Source organism: Telopea speciosissima, chromosome 7 (genome assembly GCF_018873765.1).
Source record: "Telopea speciosissima isolate NSW1024214 ecotype Mountain lineage chromosome 7, Tspe_v1, whole genome shotgun sequence".
NCBI classification, from domain to species: Eukaryota; Viridiplantae; Streptophyta; class Magnoliopsida; order Proteales; family Proteaceae; genus Telopea; species Telopea speciosissima.
This window is the reverse complement of record NC_057922.1, coordinates 617,777-636,377: the sequence shown is the minus strand read 5'-3', so window position 1 is coordinate 636,377 and position 18,601 is coordinate 617,777. Positions and strand designations below refer to the sequence as shown.

The 18,601-nt window shown below is 37.1% G+C and overlaps 1 protein-coding gene across 1 annotated transcript; it reads left to right on the top strand.

Annotated features, from left to right (window-relative positions):
- Positions 1 to 11,131: 11,131 nt before the first annotated feature.
- On the top strand, positions 11,132 to 12,466 carry LOC122670078 (U-box domain-containing protein 27-like). Its single transcript, XM_043867039.1, has one exon. The coding sequence runs from the start codon at positions 11,178 to 11,180 to the stop codon at positions 12,381 to 12,383; it is 1,206 nt and encodes a 401-aa protein (XP_043722974.1). The 5' UTR covers positions 11,132 to 11,177; the 3' UTR covers positions 12,384 to 12,466.
- Positions 12,467 to 18,601: the final 6,135 nt, after the last annotated feature.

Below are 18,601 nucleotides of genomic sequence, written 5' to 3'. Positions count from 1 at the left end.
CTACTCTGTCGCCGTTTTATATTTGTATTTGGGACGTGGGTTAGGATAGTCGGGTCGAGTTCTCTCGGGTGAACCTAATAACTCTTTAGTTTTAGTTGTAGCCTTGTAGCCGTTGTAGGTTGTAGTACCCATATTTACTATTAGGAACTGCACAGGGTTGCAATGGATCGTTCATCCTATTACTCAATAGTCAATCTTAACCAGACCCCGAAGTCCAAAGTACGAGGATTCCCTACATATTTCATAAGGTACACTGTACTTGGGTTGGCCCTAAGTAGGGATGAAACAGGCCACGTTGGGCCTGGTTTTTTTAAACCGTAGTCCAACCCTGAGTCTTCTTAGCTCAACCCAAGTTCAATCCGGCCTTAGATCGAACTAAGAGCCAGACCTAACCCTATCGGTCTCAACCCAGCCCAGCTTGGCCCTGATTGACCCTGATCGGGCCGGGTTGGGCCAAGCTAAATCTGATTGATCCTGATTTTTTCCAAGGCCTGGTTGGCCTTGATTGACTAGTCTCATGTGATTGGGTATTCGTTTATTTCATACTCAATTCACTATTAAACTTTTCTTCAGATTAAAAACTTAGCCCAATCTGAAAATTTTAAATACTTTTGTTCAAGAGATAATTAACCTTATTTTTTTGGTAAACCAATAGATCATTAGATACTAAACAAAAATTGTAAAATATAATCAATCAATTATAAAGCATAACCTAACACAAGGCCGGGTCAGGCTTGGCCCAAGGCCTTAACCTTGACCAAGCCCGACCCTGACCCTAGGCTTGAAAATTGCAATCCTAACCATTCCTCAAGGTTTAAAAATCCAACCCAGGCTCAGAGCGGGCTCAAGCCAATAAGGCAAAACTTACACCCCTAAGGCAGTCAAATGGTTTGGTTTAAGCTTACCGTATTTACAAACTAAAACCAAATAATTTCAATGAACCTCAAACAAAAACAGTTTTAAACCCTAATTTCAATCCCCAATAACTACTAAACATTTTTTTTTTGGGAGAAAGAACGCCACCCGGTCGCGCTACACGTCGCCCCTACGCCCTGACACAAGGGTGTGCGAAATGATCGATGTACCCTAGTCATTTTCAGAGTCCAAGGGGGTAGTGCGGTGGTCATTTTCAGGGGTCCAAGGGGTAGTACAACGGTCATTTCGTGCGCCCTTGTGGCATGGCGCATGCCATACAACCGGGTGGCATTCTCCCCCCCCCCCCCCCCTCCCCCCTTCTTCCTTGTTTTTGGAGTTGAACAAATTACAATTATTTGAGTGCCTTTATTGTTGTTGAGCCGTAAGAAGAGCAGGAAACCCATTTAATGGTTGTTAGTGAGAGAGAAGCATTTGGAGCTTTGAATGTTGCTCAAACATTTGAAGGAGAGGGTGATTCCATCTTTCATTCAAAGCTATTAATTGGGATGGCACTTATGTGACAATGGTGATGGTGGGCAATACCCATACATGTTTGTGATAGAAATGAATCTTCCTATGTACAGATGATTGCCATGATAAATAGTGGAGTACTGTCACAACCTAAATAAAACCTAGTACAGTAGTAGCAGTAGTAGTAGCAGCAATAGAGATATGAGGTGAGGAATGAATTGAAGGATCATCATTATCATCGATTCAGCAGTCATCCTCATCTCTGTTCTTTGTATGTTTTTTTATGATCCCATGTATGATATATAAAATGAAATGGCAATCTATCTTTTTATTATTAATTAGGGAGAATGTTTTCTATGCTGTAACGCACGCTATGCTCAGGCACGTGGGCCTACCACTCAGGGGGTAGAATGATCATTGTACCCACCCCATGTGCCTAAGTGTAGCCTGGGCTGCCGCAAAGAGAAGAGCGCCCCTATTAATTATATATGTAACCACATAAAGCATTCAAGCAACAGCTTTAAATGCTTCACCTAAAGATCTGTCAAGGTATCCTTTTATAGATATGAAGCAAAGGTAAAAAATAGAAAGATGGTAACTATACCAAGAATATTATACAGGGAAAAAGAAATAGACGAATTCAGCAATTCCAATCCATTGAGGCACCAATCAAGGGTTTTAAAAAATAATTCTAAATAATATTTATTTTACTTGCTTCCTTTTTTTCAATTGTTGCCACATTGAGTGAAGACATGATAGTAAACCAAGGTTTAGTGTTTCTTGTTATACTTTTAAGGGAGAGGGATCTTGAAAGAAGTGGTATAGTAGGAGTGCACCAATGAACGGCGACAAAATGGTTTCATACATAAAGGGTAGAGAAGTCATTTTACATGATAAGGATAAAGATAAAAACTAGGTGGGGTGTACTCTTGCTTATCATCTTAGAGAACTTTTTCGCATACACTTAAAAGGAAGAAAAGTTCTTTATGAATGAGTGTACCACCCACATCTAGACTCAGAAGAGGTGGGAAATGATCTCCATGAAAGGCGAAAATCCTGTCACCATGATGTCAACCTGAGTACTCTCATTGTCCCCTATGCATGATGGGGCCACGTTTCCCCACAGATAGTACCAACTCAAACTTGAATTTTAATGGAAAGAGATTGTTGTCAGGATCGTTTCTTCTTCTTCTTCTTTCTTTTTTCTTTTTTTTTTTTTTTTTTTTTTTTTTTTTTTTTTGGTAGAAGCTGCCTGGGCCTTTAGGACCTGCTGCACACACGTGTTGGCTAATGGAAAAACACACAAGCATCGAGTTATGTGAGATTCTGCCTATTCATGGGGGTAGCACGGTAATCTCGTATACTTCATTGTCAAGGTACAGGAACCCATGTCGGCCATGCGACCAGGTAACGTCCTTTTCCCCATTATCTATGTAATCACGATAATCATTTTCTAACTATAAGAAGGAAATCTTCAAAGAGGGCATTAATTAATTAATCCCACTAGAGAGGAAAATACATGGACATCGACGATCGACGACCCCAGATGTTTTTATGGTGGGGCCTGTTGAGAGAGTATCTCATTAATTAAAAGTCTGTGATTAGACTGATACTCGTTGTTGGGTCATGGTTAGATGTGGATCCCACTCTCAGTTACGTTGACTGTTGACTGAGACCAAGTCCAACGTCCGGTACTGATCCAACTGGGGCACCTTTGGAAGGTCAAAAACCATACGTGTGGTGTGGCGCCTCCCCAGTCTGAGCCTCTCAACTAAAACCAATGATTAGAACTCTGGGACTGGAAAGGAAACGATTTTTTGAGCAGACCGATATCTGACAGACCCAAAGAACAGGCCGATCCCAATACCTGACCGATCCGTATCGGTTGAACGGTAAGATCAAGGGTAAAACTGTCAGAAAAACTAACTTTAAAAAAAAAAAACCAGGGCTAAACCATCTGTTTCGGGCTGATCCAATTGGTCTCGTATAGATTTTGCAGGGTGATCGATCCCTAATCTGATACCATGCGTCCTTGTAACTTATTGTCGTATCAGTCAATTGATATGTATCGGTACTGGCTGGATCTAATACCGACATGGCACTGATATGGATTCAGCAAATACGATCAAAAAATGACTTTAAGGATAATTATCCATATAATAATGAAAGGTTTTGTTTTCGAAAATCTAGATCCTCTCTATACACCGGTTTGAATTGGAATGGACATTTCATCTCTTCACGTGATAGAACAAATGTCTAATTATGGCATTTGAAAAAATAACAAACTTTTGCAATCATAATAACCGCATCTTTTTTTAATAAAAAATTTATATTGGATCTAAAATAGAATCGATACAAATCGATTCAATTGATACATATCAATATCGATATTGGTGTTAGGCAGTGACTAATACCATTACCAATACCATGATTAAAATCTTGGCTACGCTTCTTACACGCTAAAATTCAAATTTTAGGGGATGAGCTTCTGGTAATAGTAGTAAGTAGTGTAACAATATGTGGCCCTCTTGGCCCTGAAGTGTGGCTCCCTTTTGTGGCCCTATGGTGGGTCTCGTATCCTCAAAAAAATTAGTGATTACATTAAAAAGTTAAGTCAATATTTTTTTTCTGGGATTTAAAATCTTTAACATCAATAGTTGGACAAGTGATGCCTCCCTAAATATTATGGCAATGAAAATTGAACGACTTAGGTTTATCGATCTCAGCATTTTAAGAATTGGATTGATTCAATTGGATCGGCTGATTTGGAATGATTGATTCATCCGGATCGATAGATCCCTAGGGCTAGGTATATTTTGGTCGATTCTTGCTTATTCTTGACTGGTCTTGATCTTGATTATGTTATTATAAATCATGATTGATCCAATACATTTTTAAACCATAAAATCATGATGTAAAAAAAAAAAAAGGGGGGGGGTTATAGAAGAGTTCTATTTAGGTAAGGGATTTTCTTATTAATACCCTTTTAAGTGTCAAATAATTTATAATTTTATATTTTTACCTTTTTATCATGATAGTTTTTTTAATGAAAATAACAGTATCATTTCACATGTGTACTCAAAAAAATATACATGATAATGATATTATTTTGATAATAAAATAATAATATATCCTTTATTTTAACTTATTTTTGGAGAATCCTTTTATGCTTTTAATGATTACAGCTTACGAGAAGGGTTAGAGGGTTGTCCATAAAAGATTGATCTTTGTTTCTTACCTTTTTTAGGAACTGCATCGATCAGTTTATAAGTCTTTCAAAGGGCTTTCCATCGATACAATAAATTTGATTAATGATCCTTATCTTTCAAACAAGAACAGGCCTTCGGAAGGGAAGATCTCTTTTGAGCCTTGAAAAGGGCTTTTTCGTACAATCATAGGAAATAGAATAACATTTCTTTGACTTCAAAAAGCCAAAAGTTCTGTTGGTATTTAAAATTGTCCTTAAATTATGCTTACCCTAATTTTTGTGTGTGGGAGGAGTCCGGAGAGTGTTCTCTCAGTTGGTGGGGCTCGGAGCCAACCAATGGGGAGGATGCAAGGTTTCAATAATTAGGATTGGCCGACCATCTCTACTCATCCGATTCTTATACATAAAAATAAAAACACTAAATGGCCGTAAAACACTAATAATTTATCAATAGGGATGGAAAAGGGAGTGTCAGGATGAGAAAGAAAGTGAATTCTAATATAACGCACATATTTATTATTTTTTTCAATTTGTTCAGGAAAAAAATCCCCACGTAGGCAATGTGTGAATGTTTTCTTAGATTTTTTTTATATTTTGATCATGTGGGTCTTGCACTGACACTCTTTCTCTTCTCGAGCTCTCAAACTTCCCCATGTCATAATTGATGTGACATGAGAGATTCCCCAACATGAACCAGGTGTAAAACCCAAACCTTATTTTGTGGCTTGGGTTAGTGATATAGAGTATATAAATGAAAATATGTGAAATTAAATAACAAGGGACACGATCCCTGCATCTTTGGATCTTGGACTCATGAGATTTGACTACTTCGATTGATAACCAGTGAAATTAATGGGGTCCACTCCAGGCCAAACTGTTCAACATCATGAAGCAGCCAAATTCTTTATGAAAAAGGAAAACCTTTTTGAATGCTATTTCAATGCCAAAAGCAGAAGGAAAAATTTCGGGTCCCTCCTACTTATGTTTCAAATTTGAATCCAAATAAAATTAAAATAAAACTCTCAGACATAAGCTTTTGAAATTTTTTTGAACCATTAAAAGTAGAGGAAAAGTTTCTATATAATGGGCTATAATTATACATGGTACTATATTCCCTTTTAATAATTTGAATTGATCCACCTCACATGCCACGTGGCAGAAATCAAGACGTTAGTAGTGCTCTCTTCTTTTTTATATTAAATGTGTACACATTTTTCCAAAAATAAAAATAAAATAATAAAACTAATGGATAAAATACTTAACACCTGCTAATACTCTATAGGCCACTTTTTAAGTAATATTTAAGAAGACATAATGATGGGGTTGTCAAAGAACCAAATATTTAGTTGATCCATAATCAAACCCATTTAATATCCAAAGTATTATCTGATCAGGTTTTTAAAAATTGGGGTTGGATCGGCATGTCTGGGTCAGAATCGATGGCAATGTCATTCAGAGTTAGATAGTCTCACATTGGTTCTCTGAGACCTTGGATGTTTCTTGGTATACCTATTAATAATAGTTCTAGTTTTTATGTTAGGATCTATAAAAAAAAATGACATGTTTCATTAGTTATTCATTAACATTTGGATTTCATTTTCTATCTTAAAAAAAAAACATTTGGATCTCATTATATTAGGGTCGATATTCTCTTTCCCAGTGCAGACTATCCCCAGACACATGGGAGTGGTATTTCCACCATTCAAGGGGTTGAGACGATCATTTCGCCCACCCTTCATCTGTCTAGGCACAAAGAACATATTCCCATTCTTGGGTTTTGCTGCTTGAATGAGATTCCTGAAACTGTGAAACATATAGTTAAAACATAAGGCCCAAACTTATAAAGTATCCAATCACAGATAGAAATGAATACCAGTTGGGCTCTATGATTGAATTTTTGCACATAATTTAACAAGTAATTAATCCATAAGAGAACTTTTAAGTTTTATCTATCCATACGATTAGAAACTGCCACATTATCAACCCTGTGAGCGAAATAGTTAGGACATGTTTTCAAGTATGCAACCTGTGCATATTGCCACATTTCTTCTTAAGAAAATTAGAAGGAAAAAAAAAAAAAAAAAAACTAGACAAATTATTATTATCACAAAGGTCTGTTCTTTTTTCAAATGTCACAAGACATCTATTTTGTAACATGAACAGATGATATGTTCATTTCAACTGTTAGATAGAGAGGACATGATCTAGACTAGCCACATTTGAAATTTCAAAGTCTAATATAATCAAGGGAAAAAGAGGGAAAAAGATCTCTGTCCGGGAGTGTGGTGTACGTTAGCACTCCCATGAGTCTATCTGTCTCCTCCCCATGTGAAAAGACACTTGTGCCCCTTTGTTTTAAGGAGGAGAGAGATAGACACATGGGAGTGCTAGCGTAGGCCACACTCCCGTACAGAAAACTGCTTCCCTATAATCAAATACCCCCATTTGTACTCGCACACATCTTGTGTATATCCATGAATGTGTAACAATAATAGGTTTATTGTACATTTTCCCAATTCTAAGTGGAAACAGACGGTTTAAATTTTTTAAAAAATGATTAACTCAAATTTATCTCGTGATTTTTCAAAACATCACTTTCCATTGTTACATGGATAGCTACCTAAAACTTAATATTGATGTATTAATAAGTCTTGTACGTAAGGTCTTAGAGAGACCCCAAAAACATAAAACTAAAAACAAAAAAAGCTGGGAAAGTCCCACAAGTTTGAAGAATGAGATGAAACCCCTCAAAGGAACCATCATCTATTGCTTCAAGGCAGTACATACCCATCTCATTGGTAGATGAATACCTACCCTAATCTACTAAAAAAGCATAGACTTCCCAGTGAAGCTCATGTGGTTTTCAAATTCTCGATTGCTTTAATTATAGCTTGTCAAACAGCATATATCGGTTAATAATCTTGGAGAGCACCCACCCGGCTTTCCTTGTAGTCATGCATATATATACACACGAACAGTATAGTATCAGTGAATATAATAAGTTTTTCAGAGTTTGATGATATCCAACAATATATAATACATGATGATGAGATGAAGTAATTATAAATCATCAATACAACCAAAACATCACACGATCGATCCATCCATCCAATTTTATAGATTTGCAAGCATGAGAAGGGGTAATGAATAACGAGGACACTACGCATGGTATGATGTTTAATATATACTTTTTCTTTTTTATCTTTTCCAGTAAATGTCAAAGATAAAAAAGCGGTCTGATCCAGCCTGATATGCCTTTACAAGTAATTGTATCGATATTTTGAGGGGTAATAGTGGTTTGTTCCAGCCTGATATGCCTTATTCGTATTGATATCAATATCGATTGAGAATGGTAAGGGTATTTATTGGTACTGATACCTAAGATCTTGTAATGAAATATCTATGGAAGAGGGTTTTTTACACGGATACTGTAAGAAGCAATCTGTACACTTCAAGCTGTGATTCCATTGACTGCTGCACGCACAGAGAACGTTCTACCAATAAATAAATAAGGACTAAAACTAGCGAATTTGTGTGTGTCAAAAATTTGCCGTTCAATCACAACACCCCCACCCCTTATTTTGTCTGCTTTCTTTCGTATGTTCTTGTTAGTCAATTCATTTTGGGGGACCCTTTAGTTAATTTAGATTCTTTTCTGCCGGTGGAAAGTTGAGTGGTTCCTTTGGCTGGTAGGCTGGACTATATAGACTTTGGACCCCTTGGTTCCTCTAGCTGGTCGGCCTGACTTTAGACTTTGGACCCTTATGGACTTAAAAGACATTAGGAAAGAAAGCCGTGGTAGTTGGAAATCCTATACTTAACCAGGTAGATAACTATATATGTATGGAGCTGTCAAAAGCTGGCCCACACTCGTAGACCTGATAAGAACCGACCAGTATAGGGTTTTTTTTTTTTTTTTTTATAATAAAAAATCTTAAATTGGACTGATCAGTTAAGTACAAGGTCTCTGATGTTGGCCCTGAATATTATCCGAGTGTTTACGGTGCTTGATTGTAGCTTGATGATGATAAGTGTTTGAATAGACTCTTCGAAATAGGTAGCCAACCAAAATTGACTGTTTATAGCACAATTAGCCCATTTATTATTAGTTTGATACTTTGATCAACTAATTTTCAACTTGCTTACATCTTGTTTATAGCTCAATTATCCCATTTAAAGATTCATTTATAGATTAATTAATTTCTCGATAGACTATGGGACTATTAACTGACTGAATATAAACGTATTCATACCTAATCTATGAGACTAACAGATTAACTAAACAATGTAAGTCGACCTTGAATTGGTGGGATCAATTAAACCCCATCAAAATCGACTAAGAACAATTGACTGAGTCCGGATCTTCTACGATATGAAGTTATCAAGCATGCACCCCAAAGACAGTTCTAACCGTTTGATATGCGCTACACTCATTGACGCAAACATTGGAGAGGAGTTTTTTTTTGGCTAATTGACACCCCCTTATAACTATGTAAGAGCCATCAGTGGAATGAACAAATTAACATCATTCGATTGGGATTAGATTTCTTCATTCATGGCATATATTGAGTATTTATTGTACCCATCTTTGTAATATTATTTTTTGGAATAAGTAATAAGTAATAAAATGTATGAGATACAAATATGACAATCCCGATTGAGTGACCATGATGAAAAACAATATTGCTACATCTCTCATTGCACGTCTTACTCAAATGCCACTTATTTGAGTTATTTGTAGAGCTTTGAGTATACGCCCAAGGGTGAGAGTACGTGACAGACACTCACTCACTCTCTCTCTCTCTCCTTCACAAACTACACTCAAGAATGAATTGGCACTTATTTCCAGAGCTTTGAGTATACGCCGAAAGCAGTGTCCTTCCCTCCCTTTCTTTCTAATCTATTCATCATTTTCTCTCAAACCGTAAAAGAATGAAGAAAAGACTAGAAGAAGAAGAAGAAGAACAAACTAAACATGAAATCAATCTCATATCTCCAGATCAGCTCCTACTCCTAAGTTTTGTTTTTCAAATCAATATATCTTTCTCTCTCTCTCTCTCTGACTCGTCACTGGGTCTTCGCAGCAGCAGCAGCGTCGTGTAATGCAATCAAACGACCTGACAGACTGACCAGCCAACTCTGACAACCAACCAAACATATTGACTGACCCCCCCGGGGGCCATCTACTGATCGACTCACACTCCCACACCATCATGGATCTTCTCTGCTTACTCTCTACTCTAAATACATAGATTAACTCACGCACGCCCACACGGACACACGTACACACGCACGCACTCACTCACTCACTCACTCACTCACTCACTCACTTATAATTATTAAAAATAATAATAAAATTAAAAATTAAAAATTTCAACGGATGGCCTGCCAGCCCCACCACTCACTCCACGGTTCCTAATTATCAATTTGTATTATATTATTATTATTATATCATTTTATTTATAAATCTTTATTTTAGTCTACGTGGGATTATTCTGAACATTCCTCATTACGTGTGCTCCTTACTTGGATGGCCTGTGTCGGTTGGAACTGCCTCTCCTCCAGCTCTCCTCCAGCCGTGGGGAGCTCGGGGTCCAGTCCAGCAAAAACATTCAAAAACGGGATGGTGGGATATGGACATTTCATAGGGAGCCCATTTGCCAAATTGGATACTCTACCCTTAGACCAGAGCATGGTTACAGTTACATTCGGCACTCCAATTTTGGGTCCTTAATAGGGCTAATGTAATTGGGATAATTGGATTAAATCATATTTTAAACAGGTTAATTGACTAATTTGAGTTATTACAAACAAACTTTATATGGGTCATAAACAATCTTTAAATGGTTCTATAATCAGCCTGAATGGACTTAAACGAGTTAATCAATCCCGATTGAGTGACCATTGAGCTACTATTGTGCACTGTAAATTTTTTATTATTAATCGATTGATATTTGAGTTTAATATGTTTAATAATCAATCGTGCCAATCTCATGCTTGCATTATTAGTGGTTGATTAAAATCAGGCCTATTGATGCGGACTAACTTTTAACCTAAATCTTTATTCAAAGCAAGGCTCTTAATTTTAGATCGATCCAATATTTAGCCCGATTCGAAACACCAATCCAATACTGATACTAAGATTTGAAACCATGGTTATAAGACCAATTGATATATGAAGTCATCCAAAATCCTATACTTAGGGAACGTGGAATTATTCCCCACGTAAGACTATGATTCGCATTCCGCATATTTTTATATAATTCGGAAAAATAAAATAAAAGAAAAGTAGTGAAAAATGATGGATTGAGTTAGGCGAACCATTTTATTAAAATTAATATTAATTTAAAAAAAGAAAGAAAAGAAAGCCTAGTAGAGAAAGAGATTCTTCTGCTCCCTAATCTCCATATCTTCCTTACGTCACACCTTTGACCATTCCTTCACCCATCCCACCGGACTCTTATTATATCTCTCTCCATCCCTCGTCTCTCGTGCTACTTTCCTCTCTCTCTCTCTCTGTCCGTCTCTGTGTCTCTGGTGTGTTGCAGAAGTGGGAGATCAAAGAAGAAGGAAGAAAGGAGAGATGGTAAAGAACGATCTTTACATAACGGTTCCCAGCTTTTTCAAATGCCCCATCTCCCTTGACGTCATGAAGTCCCCTGTTAGTCTCTCCACCGGCGTTACCTATGACCGCTCCAGCATCCAGCAATGGCTCGACTATGGCAACAACACCTGCCCAGCTACCATGCAAGTCCTCCACACCAAGGACTTCGTTCCCAACCATACCCTCCATCGCCTTATCCAGATCTGGTCCAATTCCCTTTCCCCTTCCTCTTCTTCTACTCCTTCTCTCTCCCATGACCAAGCCCGACACTTGATCTTCTCCAACGATTGCTCAGATTCCCTCTCCAAGATCCTTGATTTCGCCATTGAATCCGACGATAACCGCAAGTTCCTCGCCAACACCGACGGTATTGTATCCGTCATCGTTGGTGTTCTTGGCAATGACGCTGATCTTTCCACCTTCGAACATGCCGTTCGTTTTCTCCATCTCATTCTCACCGATTACACAGATAAAGAGAAGCTCATGAGTTTAATCTTGAAGGGAGACCGTGATTTCTTGTCTTCCATTGTTCAGGTCTTGCAGAAAGGGGGTTTGGATTCCAAAATCGCATCCGCGCGGCTCTTGCAGGCCATCGCGGTCGACCCCGAGTCCAAGGTTCTCATCGCCGAGAAAGAAGGTGTCTTGCCTGGACTATTGCGTCTGGTGAGCTCCAATACCGATTCCACAGCTGCCATCGATGCTGGATTGTCTTGCTTGGTTGCGGTTTCTAAGACAAGGCGGATTAGATTGCAGATCGTTCGGCTCGGAGCGGTCCAGGTATTGGGAAAGTTGCTCTCTCGCCGGGACTGTAATACGGTCTCTGTTGCAGACAAGGCTTTGGAGCTGTTGGAGATGGCGTCTACCTGCAACGAGGGTCGGACGGCAATATGCGAGGACCCGAACTGCGTCCCTGCGATAACGCAGAAGATGCTCAAGGTGTCCAAGGAAGCGAAGGAGTACGCGGTGTTGATACTATGGAGCGTTTGCCATCTGTTCAGGGACCCAAAGGCGCAGGAAGCCGTGACCAAGTCTAACGGATTGACCAAGATCTTGCTGTTGATGCAGAGCAATTGTTCACCTTCTGTTCGCCAAATGTCTGCAGACCTCCTTAAGATCTTTCGTGTGAACTCAAAATCTTGTCTTTCTAGCTATGATACTAAAACCACCCACATCATGCCCTTCTGAGTTTTTGTCTCACTAAACCCTTTTAATTTGTTCTTCTAACCCAAAAACACTAATCACTTCTTCTCTAAAATTTCAGAGAAAGAAATCCCAAAAAAAAAAAGAAAAAGACTGTAAATGTTGAGAAAGTTTTGTTAAGGAAAGGAAATATACAAGAAAACAAAATTCAATTTTGTTTATTCTCCTCTCTTCTCTGCAACCTCTCTTTGTGTTTTCCATTTTTCTTGTTCATTCTCATCCTCTCTTTGGGCTTGTTTTTTTTTTTATTTTTTTTAAATAAAAAAAAAGAGGACAATATGCCATATATCATGCCATTTAACATTCACAAGTCGGAATTCATAATTTTTTCTTGCCTTTCTATAAAATTTGGGACAAGGGTTATTTGAAATCGGCTCTGAATGAAAGTCGAATTCAAAATTGATTGATTTCAATTGGAAACTTATGGTATTTTTACAATGCGCATAGGAAGCACAGAGAATAGACGAGAGTTTTCAACTTTCATACTTTGACATGATCATCACCTTTAGGGTAAAGGGCATCTCATTAAAATAAATTTCTGGATAAAGAGGATGCTTAGTAGGGGACATTAGATAGATATAATAAAACCCTTGAAAGGATTTACCAGGAGAAAGAGGATATAGATACAGTGGTAGAGATATGAATACGAAGCTCTTTGAAGGAATTCTGGTGTAGAGGATAATGCAGTGGTGGTGGTGGTGGTGATGCTGGTGCCGAATGGGGGAAGACAATAAGATATTAATATGAAAACCTCCCCATCTCTCTCAGGACAGCAGTAATTTAATTTAATCTATATTGTAAACATAGAAGATTTACAGAGTGAAGGAAGGCTGATCTGATGTTCTCATGAGCCAAGTGGAACCAGAGGAGAAGAAGAAGGGAAAGGTTTGACTTGGGGGGATTCTGAAAGAGAAAAAACAGAGCACAGAGACCTTCCTGTAATGCTTACTTTAAATTAATTAATAAGTGTGTATGTGTTTGCTTAAAGGCACGAAAAGCTATGGAGAGACTGTTCGTTCTCTCTTTTGTCTTTCTCTTTATCTTCTGGGATTTGTTAATGGGACATTAAATAAAAGAGTTATAGGAGTCCAGGCAGTCATAAAGAGGCACAGAAGAAGTGGAAGACGATCAAGGGTCAAGACAAGAGAAGAGGAGCCAACCATTTTGGGTTTTCTGCGTTATCTACATGTAATATAGTTTAGTGAAAAGTAAAGAGAGGAAGAAGGTCTGGGCGCCATTACCCATTGGTTAAGCAATTGAATTTCATTTCTTTGAGTATCTATCCACTCACTGTCTCCACTCCACTCCACTCAGTAAAAGTTGCCCAAAGCTCTTTAATAATTTTTCTCTTTTCTTTTCTTCTAGGGATGGAGAAATTAACAAATGTAGAGAAGAGAGGAGACGGGATTCTCCCAATCACTCACAAAATTAAAAAAAAATTAAAAAAAAAAAAGTCAAAAGTTAGAAAGTTTCAGTCAATCTCAATTGTCATCTTCAGTTTTTACTTTTTGTTTCAATAGTCAGTAGTCTCTGAAGAACAAGCACTGTTAACAGAGAGGGACGAGGGGGGAGTTGAGAGTGTAAAACTGAAACTGAAATGAGTTGTTCAAGTGTGGCATCAATATTCTGGTAGATTGATGACTTCGTTGGCCAGTTCCGAAAAAACCCAGATAACGATATGAACCATGAAGCAGGGTTTTCAGTTTAAGACTTACAGAGGCGCATCTGTACATCTGTGTCTGCAATTTCTGTTTTTGCCTTAAACACACTTGTCATCGGTATCCTGAAACAATTAAACAACTTAATAAATTGAAGGATTCAATCTAATATATATTAATATTTACTAAAAAAAAAATCTCATATACTTCTATGAGTCTATCTCTCTCATCTTCATGTGAAAAGACATTTCTATCCTTTTGTTTTAAAGAGGAAAGAGATAGACACATATGAGTGATGACATAAATCACATTCCTGTATAAAAACCTGTTTCTGTACAAATTTTAAAGAGTGTCAAAATACTATTATTGAATTTATAAGAGATGATTTTTTCTACCCAAAAAGAAAGAAATTATAAGGGAAAAGAAAAAAATTACAAGGGAAAGTGTTTTTGACCAAGCTTGGTACTCTCCCCCCCCCCCCCCCTCTAACATAAATAGTTCATCCATCTAATTGAATCAATCTATTACGAATTATGAATTAAGTTAAAAGACTTGATTTAATTATGAAGTTTTTGATGTATTCATCAAGTAACATATACCACATTATCGATTTAAGTTTGAATAAAATGAAAACCGTAAAAAAACAGAACTACCTGATCTCGAAATCAAAATCATTATTGGATTGAATTTGACTCTATACAGTCTAGGACGGGCCTAAGCCTAAGCCTGAGCCTGAGCCTGAGCCTGAGCCTGAGCCTATTCGGATGGGCAACCCATGTCCTGTCAACTGTGGTAACCTTCCAGAATTCACATCCATATTGCTTCAGTAGTGTAACACTGTAATTAAAGATACGTCTATCTTATCATCTGGAAACTGTCTTCCGTGCACACAACACACCAAATTGTTCCACACAGAAACTACATGGATTTTAGGTCCAATTTGGTGTCTGACAATGACATATCTTTCCTCACTCACTCTGAGAAGTTATCTTTCCTGTCACCTCGATCTGCTAAACAATTTTAAAAAATATTCATCCACGGCAAATGTTTCATTTTCAATAATTTTATACTTAATTCTTTTTAATTTTTGGAGAAATTTTTCCTTCGTTGAGAAGATGAGGTTCCAGCAAGAGAGGCAGCGGTGGTGCCCAATTCAGACCAATTTAATCATCCATTTTTGCATCAAATATTTGAAAACAAATTTAAACTTTTTCACCTCACACTTCCTGACAAACAAACGAGTCTAAGATGACAATAAACTTGTAGAATATAGTTAGGTAAGATATTGTTAAATACTGGTTTCGTTTGGTTAACCTCATAAAAACAACCTCACAGTAAGCTCAAATAGCATGGGCCAATCACATGATCACATGGGATCTTAGGCATTACAAGCCCATAAAGCCCACGGGTTCGGCTCGATTGAAACCAACTAGGCCTAACCCGCTAACACTCTTAATAAAAAGGTATCTTAGAAACCCTAATTCCCACACAATTAAAGTTTTACCATGATACATGTAATGGACCAACAACAATACAATCAAACATATAAAGGTAGTGGCCCGATTGTCGTTTGATCAATCTGACCGGATATTGTGATCATCTGATACCGACTATTTGTAGAGCATTTAAACCCCATTTACCCAGGTATAGTCTGTTTAAGGACTGTTTCTTGCCCAATTAGTCATTTAGGCTACCTTGAGCAGGATACCGATAATTGATCAACCGAATAGAAATGTGTCCATGCCCTGACCTACAAGGTTTGATTATTAAATGAACAGAAATAATGCCAGACTTTAAAATAGATCATTACTTAAATGCCCAAGACACCAACCACGATTCTTGTTGGATTTATAAAATAGATAATCAATAATTTCTTTAGGATCCAATTTAGTTCCTTAGTTCAAAACTCATAGCCCCTACTATCTACTACTATGTAGAGTTGCCAAAAAAATTAATAAATTATTATTTATTAGCGGTACCAAAGTTTTTTTGAAGCACGTCTAAACTTCATCAATATAAATATAATTCTCTTCCATCGCTTTCTCCTAAAAATAGAAAAAACTGAATAAATATTTAACTTCATCAACACAAATATAATTCTCTTCCAACCGTGCATGCTTACTCGGCCGTGTATGAAAACTTTCCCATTTTTTTAAATAAACTATCAAAAGTTAAATACGTGTTGAATAGGCATCAGCTATTTGGTTAGGCTAGCATTTATTATAGTAAACCCATCATAGGGCATACATATTCTATTAGTTATTAAAGATTTCATATGTTGATTTTTCTCTTAAAGTTTTCATTAATTTGCAAAGAGAAACTCATTGAAACCAAAAAAAAATTAATTAAAAAAAAAAATCTCCATAATCATCTCTTTTTATTACATTTTTTATGAAATTAAAGGCCCATGATAGTTGAATAAAAATAAAGAATAATGTTGAGGTATGTGACCATTATTTTTGTGTAAAGATAGCCGTCTATGCTAATAAGACAAAAATGAAGACAAGGAGAATAAACACTGGGTTTTTTTTTTTTAACATAATTTAATTTATTTTCTCATGAATCAGAATCTTGATTTATATTGCAACTTCCATACTTTCATAATAAACTAAGGTGTATGGAATATTAGTTAAATCAGTTTGTTATGACTTATATATAGTTATATACAATTTTTTTTTTGTAAACAGGTATATGTGTTTTTATTTTTTTTATTAAGAGTAATATTATAAAAAAAATAAATTCCTTCCCCCTCCCTTCGATTATGTGCGGATGACAAGTCCCATCCCTGCATATTCTTCAGCAATAGTTATTCCGTGAAAAATCATTGTTAAGTATTAGAAAAAGACTATATTACCTCCTTCTTCTTCTTTTTTTTTTCTATTCCTGTAATTCCGGCCCCACCCTGCTGCCAACGCAACCCATCTCACCGCCCCACTAATGCTCTCTCCTTGCCCTTTCCCTGTTGCTGACACAAAGGATCTCAATGGTACGAAGCAAAATTTAAATAAGGAGTTATTTGTAGAAACCAGGGAAATAAGTCTTTAATATCAAGTAGAAGAGAAAGATTCTTCTTCTTCCTCACGATGAAGCAATAAACCAGCGCTGAAAAGCTCCTTGCGATTGACCAGAACTAGAATCGATTGAGAGGTTTACACCAAAAAAAAAAAAAAAAAAAAAAAGAATCGATTGAGAGAGATCAATCATATGAACACCAATCGAGCTACAACTTTGGGCGAGTGATCTCCACTCGTATCCCTCATGATTCCACCCAACAATAGACCTGAAGATCAAGGATTCAAATAAAAAAAAATCTCTGGAAGTTGGGTATGACAGTAGAGGAAGACCTAGCTAGCCTGATTTGCAGGTTTGGTTTTCCAATGGAAAGGGGTTTCAGATCTGAAATAGGGGGTTTGAATCGCATAGGAAAGGGTTTGCTGGAACTAAGTCGGTGTTCATATTTTTTAAGTCCACCAATACAATAGGTTTGCTGGAACTAAGAAAACATAAACAAAAAAAAAATAAAATGAAATAAAGAATAGTGATGCTTTAACAGCTTCTGATAGATCAAATATGGAGAATGGAGGTGGCGACGGTGGTGGTGGTGGTGACCGTTACTCAAGCTGGAGAAACTAGGGTTTCTAGAGATGTTTTTAGGGTTATGACATGATTAGGGGGTATTATTAAAATATCACAAACATAAGGGCATTTTAAAGTATAATTGAATATATTTAGGGTGATATCATCATTCTCAACAACGATTTTCCATGGAATGGGTACGATTGATAGAATCTTTTGATTTTAAAAGAGAGAGTTATTACTTAATACTCAAGGGTGGGGCTTATCATTCGGGCATAATCGAGGAGAGGGGGAGTAATTTACTCAGAGGCAATATTTTAGAGTACCCATGAGTTAATAGAAAATATGATTCATGTGGCCCATGTGTCTATCTTTCTCTTCCTTCTTTTGAAGGGTAAGTGAGTCATTTCAATGGAGAAAGAGAGAGATAGACACATAGGGTGTTAGCATACGGTATAACATTAGCGTACCCATCCTTCTCCCATTAAATAATTTCTTCAAGTTGAATATAGAAGATTACTTCAATAAATATAATTGGAAACCTAGGCCATAAAATGAGTAATAATATTTGGGGAGAGCATTCTTTGTGGGGGAGCACAGGAACCATGCATGTGTGGCAGCCAATGAGAACGCGCATTGGCATCTTAGAGACAGAAATTTCACCTTTCAAAGGGGCAGGGCAGTCATGTTCACCCCCTACTGTGTTTGGGCGTGGCCTGCGCTACCCCAACCCCACACCACAGAAAATATTTTCCCTAATAATCATGTGAAAACAAAAGCTATTCAATTAATAATCATATAAGATAATGGGTTAATACGTTTGTAACCATTCCAGTTATGACACATTGTTGTGACCGGACTTATTTGCCCATCTCATGTCTTTCTTTTAAATTTTTTTCGGGTAATTTCCCATCTCATATCATTTATCAAGTTCTTAAGATAGGGTACGGCTCCGTATGTCCACCCCAA

Coding starts and splice junctions, on each gene's coding strand:
- LOC122670078 (XM_043867039.1), top strand. CDS start 11,178: ATGGTAAAGAACGATCTTTACATAACGGTTCCCAGCTTTTTCAAATGC.